The sequence below is a fragment of the Henckelia pumila genome, chromosome 1 (assembly GCF_033568475.1).
Source record: "Henckelia pumila isolate YLH828 chromosome 1, ASM3356847v2, whole genome shotgun sequence".
Lineage (NCBI taxonomy): Eukaryota > Viridiplantae > Streptophyta > Magnoliopsida > Lamiales > Gesneriaceae > Henckelia > Henckelia pumila.
In genome coordinates, this window is record NC_133120.1 from 56,920,564 (window position 1) to 56,926,322 (window position 5,759).

General features: G+C 34.2%; 1 protein-coding gene across 1 annotated transcript; it reads left to right on the forward strand.

Moving 5' to 3' along the window:
• Positions 1 to 346: 346 nt before the first annotated feature.
• On the forward strand, positions 347 to 5,348 carry LOC140862990 (uncharacterized). Its single transcript, XM_073266061.1, has 6 exons — positions 347 to 688; positions 3,780 to 3,876; positions 4,141 to 4,242; positions 4,436 to 4,557; positions 4,629 to 4,770; positions 5,179 to 5,348. The coding sequence occupies exons 1-6, from the start codon at positions 347 to 349 to the stop codon at positions 5,346 to 5,348; spliced, it is 975 nt and encodes a 324-aa protein (XP_073122162.1).
• The last annotated feature ends 411 nt before the right edge of the window (positions 5,349 to 5,759 follow it).

Consider the following 5,759-nt stretch of genomic DNA (forward strand, 5'->3'; position numbering starts at 1 on the left):
AACGGAGATATGATCCATATGCTAATACCTACAATCCATGATGGAGGGACCACTAGAATTTCAGCTATAGGAACCAAGGAGGCCAACAAGGATTTCCACGACATAATTAAAACAAACAACCAAAACCTACCCAATCCTCTAATTCAGACTCAGGTATGTCCCTAGATGAAATTGTTAAGGCCTTTGCAACTAACACTCAGAAATTACAACAGAAAACGATGGATAGAATTCAAAGTCTAGGAAATCAGATAACCAATTAACTACTTCTGTCAGCAAATTGGAAGCGCAAAATTCTGGAAAACTTCCATCACAAAAGGTAGTAAACCCAAAATAAAATGCAAGTGAAATGATTTTGAGGAGTGGGAAGGGGATTGAAAATGGTCCCATCTCACCTATGAAGGCTAGAGAAGGAAAAGACATGGATGAGGAGGTTGAAAAACCATATGAGAAGCAAACAAAGGTAAAATCCACATCCTCTCCATCTGGTATTTCTAATGCAGTTTTTCCTCCATTTCCTGCGAGGTTGGAGAAATCCAGAAAGGCAGACTATGAGAATGAAGTGTTGGAGACGTTTAGGAAGGTGGAAATCAATATACCCTTGATAGATGCCATTAAGAAGATCCCAAGGTATGCTAATTTTTTTAAGTATTTGTGCACTAACAAGATAAGTCTGAGAAATGATGAAAAGGTAAGTGTGGGATATAATGTATCAGCTATGATAAAGAAGTCATTTCCGAATAAGTGCAAGGATCTAGGTATATTTATGATGCCTTGTGTTATATGAAATTTGAAAATTAAGCATGCAATGTTAGATTTAGGTGCATCCATCAATGTCATGCCATATTCGATTTATTGTTCTTTAAATTTGGATCATTTGAAAGAAACTAGAGTGTTAATTCAATTAACGGATCGTTCTAATGCTTACCCAAAAGCGGTTAACTAGTTGGATCGTTCTAACGGATCGTTCCTTTGAAAGAAACAACGTTGTTGAGGATTTCTTGGTAGAGGTTAAGGAATTGATATTCCCTGCAGATTTTCATATCTTGTGAATGGAGGAGGATTCCACTACAAATTCGGCCCCAATTCTATTGGGAATGCCATTTATGTAGACAACTATAACCAAGATAGATGTAGACGAGTGTACCCTCTCCATTGAATTTGATGTAGAGATAGTAAAATTTAATATTTTTTATTCTATGAAGTATCCCAAATGAAAACCATTCTATATGCTCGATTGATGTTGTTGATTCAATTGTACATGATTGCTTTGAAGATTAATGTGAGCTAAAATATTTCAAATGTATGCACGATTAGATGTGGAAGAAGAATTAGCGAAATCTTGTGCAATTTCAGAAACAATGGTGGATCAAACAAGGGTAACAAATTCAAAAATTTAAATATCATTCTCTCACAAAAAATTTCTACCTTCTGTTTTATAGGCACCCAAACTAAAGTTGAATAATTTGTCAGATCACTTGAAGTATATCTATCTGGGTGATGACGGGACTTTACCGATAATTATCTCAAAGAGATTGACTGATGACAAAGAATAGAGGTTGATCATTGAGCTGAAGGAGCAAAAAATTGCAATCGGATGGTCCTTTGTTGATATAAAAAGAATAAGTTCGTCAATTCGCATGCATATATGTTCTTTTAGAAGATGATGTCAAACCGGTGAGAGAGTTCCAGAGAAAACTGAATCCAGTAATGAAGGAAGCGGTAATGAAATAAATCATCAAGCTCTTAAATGAAGGAATAATCTATCCTATCTCGGATAGTAAATGGGTGAGCCCCATCCATGTTGAACCAAAGAAAAAAGACATCATTGTGGTAAGAAATCAAAATGATTAGTTGGTAACAACGAGGGTGAAAAATGGATGGAGGATGGTCATTGATTTTTTAAGGCTTAACTTAGCTACCAAAAAAGATCATTTTAAACCCTTACCTTTTATTGATCAGATGTTAGAGTAGGTGCCCGTCGAGCCAAGTGTTGGCCGAGGGTCCTTGTGATAATTCTTGTATGACAATCTTTATTTTAATAATATTTGAATTATTTAATTTGGCACATCTTTATTTATATACTCATGCTAGTTGCATAGATAAAGCCCTTGAATATACAAATAGTAAAAAGAATATGAGATGGTCATGTGATGACTATCATGTAACTCATATTTGGAATATTGTATATTCTAAACCGATCCTAGTCGATTCAGTCGCCAAAAAGAAGGATAAAGACCGCTCGAGCTTGAGACTAGTATTTGCGATGTGAGTACCAAGTTTCATTGGTAGGAGACATAGTGATGTCCAAGCATGCAAATAGGCGCTCCTGGTAGAGTGCACTGAACAACCCTCCATAAAGGACTTTCCAAGTGGTTCTTTCTTATCAAGTGAAAATGTCCTAGTTTATGGTAGTACAACATTAGTCCTTATGACCCGGGACAACATGGAGACTCTATGGGTTGGCGCCTCACTTTGACTTGTTTATCGACTGGGGTCATCAAGTGGCAAGGTTGGGTGTTGTGTCGAAACATGTAGGAGTCGATGCATTGTAGTAGGAAATTCACCTCTTACCTTCAGGTATGGATATCCTATGTGGTCTCATGTATTTGTAGTTTGAAATCTCTTATCAGAGTAGATGGTAATTAAGAAAGGATTTTCTTTAATTACATCTTCGATGCAACTACGACATGATACATAGTTATCGATTCTTTGACTACTCTTGATAAACCAATAGTTGTTGAATCGGTCGGGGTATATGAGTTGAAGGGAACGTACTGTACGCTAACCATAATTGAATGGTTTTTTTATGCACTATCATTTGATACCTAGGGAGTCATGTAAGCGATGCTGCTAGAAGTTTAACATGACTGGTGGGGGTACCATCAGACTTGAGTTTCCTCATGCTCTTATTATGAATGAGTTGATAAATAAGAATGAAGCTATATAGGGTAAGCTCATATAGGGACTTGTTGATCCCTAATCACATGGAGATGTGAACCCACTACTAGTTGTATCATTGAACCATTGAGGGTCTCACAAGTACTGACTTTTTAGATCCTGTTGAGAATAAAATTAGTACAATGTGTTGAATGACTTATAAAGGAGTTTATCAGTGAGATAAATTAGAAGTATGACTTCTAAAGGATAATAAAGGAAAAAGTAACTTTTAATTTGTGAAAGTGTTCCAAGATTAAAAGTTGACTTTAATAAATAATTAGTTTTTGAAAATGGTTATTTTCAAAACTATTATTATGAATTTAATTAAATTAATTCAAATTTGAATTAATTAAATACTAGTGGACCTTGTAGAGTCCAAATAATTAAATTAATTCTAGTGTTGGATTAATTAAATACTATTGGGTCTTGTAGAGCTCAAATAAAAATAGTGTTGAATAATTATTTCTACTAGTGGGATTAAATGAATTCATGTCTGATTTAATTAATTTATTGAGATTAAATGAGTTTGAGCTTGATAATTAATTAAATATTAAGTTCATGGGTCATGTATGTATATGTTTGACCTAAAATACTTACAATACATGTGATAGAGGAGATGAAGGGTTACAAGATAAGGTGCACAATTTACTATAAATGCTTTAACTAGCTTTGTCATAACACAACTTCTCCAAGAACCAAAAAAAAAGTTCTCCGTCCTCTCACACAACATATGGACATCAACCCCCATTTAATATTCTTTCTAGTTTTTGTCATTTTCTTTTATGGTTATGGCAAAGGAATTCTCAATGAAAAATACTCTAAATATTCTATTGAATATTTAGGGTGGATCTAGTTTGACTAGTCGTGGACCTAATTCGAAGGAAAGGCCATTTTTTAGCAATGTGGGCTCTTGGAAGCTTGTTCTTTTGAGCAAGTTGTGTTCTTGGAAGCTTGTAGATAGTGTCTATCTTTTCAATAGCAAAGTTGCTCACATCTTGGTTGGAGCCATTTTCAATATTTTAAGATTGATAGATAAAAACTTCTTAAATATCCTATGAATGTTTAATGTTTTTGAATGCTACACAAGTGCTCAATTTTTACATAAAAATTTTAAAATTCAACTACGTTTCCGGGCACGAGAGAACCGAGATCTAACTTCAGACACTGGAAAAACTTATTTTTGTTTTCTTGATTGATTTTCAGGTTACTACAAGATATTAGAAGATCGGGAGAAGACGAATTTCACGTGCCCTTTTGGAACATTTGCCAACAGATGCATGCCTTTCGGACCCTGTAATGCTCCAGGTACGTTCCAAAGGTGCATGATAAGTATTTTTTGAATACATTGAGAATTTCATTAAAGTATTTATGGATGATTTCACTGTCTATGAGAATTCATTTGAGGATTTTTTGGATCACTTGTCCAAAATTTTGAAAAGATGCTTGGAAAAAAATTTAGTTTTGAATTACGAAAAATGTCACTTCATGGTGACTCAAGGTATTATGTTGGGACATGTGGTTTATTCTAGGGGAATAGAAGTTGATAAGTCAAAAATTGATATAATCACAAAATTACCCTACGCCACTAACGTTAAGGAAGTTCAAGATTTTCTTGGGCATGTAGGTTTTTACTGCATGTTTTTAAGGATTTTTCAAAGATTGCTTTGTCGATGTCCATGTTACTTCAAAAGGGTGTGCTTTTAGAGTTTTGGGAAAATTGTAAGGAGGCTTTTGACAAGCTCAAAAACATGTTGACTACTGCACCAATAATCAAGCCTTCTGACTTGAATTTGCCTTTTGATATCATGTGTGATTCAAGTAACTATGTTGTGGGTATTTTTTTAGGCCTAAGATTGATAAGAAGAGTCACATCATATATTATGCGTCAAAGACGTTGGATCCTACACAGTGGAACTACACAACTACTGAAAAGGAGTTTTTACCATTTTTTTTGCTTTAGATAAATTCATATCATATTTAGTTGGTTCTAAATTGTTTGTGTATTCTGATCATGAAACTTTGAAGTATCTGTTGTCAAAAAAGGAGTCAAACCCGAGATTGATAAGTTGGATACTCTTACTCCAAGAGTTTTTTTGTTGAAATCAAGGATTTGAGGGGAACCGAGAATCCAGCAGCCGATCACCTAAGCAAATTGGTGAATGAAGAGGAATCTATGCCTATTTCTGAAATTTCCTAATGAAAAAGTATTCCAAGTTAAAGGTATGATTCCTTGGTATACAGATATAGTAAATTATTTGGTCAATGAAATTTTTCCCTCTTCCCTTAGTAAATCTCGTAAGGATAACATTCGTTGTGAGACAAAAAATTATGAGTGGCACGAACCCGATTTGTGGAAATTTTGTGCAGATCAAGTGATTAGGAGATGTGTTCCTGAAAATGAGTACAAGTAAATTTTGGTTTTTTGTCATAATTATGCATATGGTGGTGATTTTGGACCCAAAAGAACTGCAAGGAAAATTTTGGATAGTTGCTTTTGTTGGAATCGAATGAGTGTGAGGATGGGGGAAGTGAATACACACTTATAAAATATTTCAAATATTTTTCGAAGCTTTGATGGTAGTCTTGCTAGAGTTAGATATCAAGAATAGTTTCTTTAAACTCAAAAATAGTTTAAACCATTGAATTAGTGTGGATAAACATTCCAACTGTTTTTGTAATTATTTTATACTCAATCAGGCACTAATAATAAGATAAAAGAGCAGTTAATGTAAATGAGATAGGATATATGGAAGTTTGAAAAAAACCACTTCTACGTCTCCCTTTTTTCCATGTAGGAAGAAAATTTATTAGAAAAATTTGGT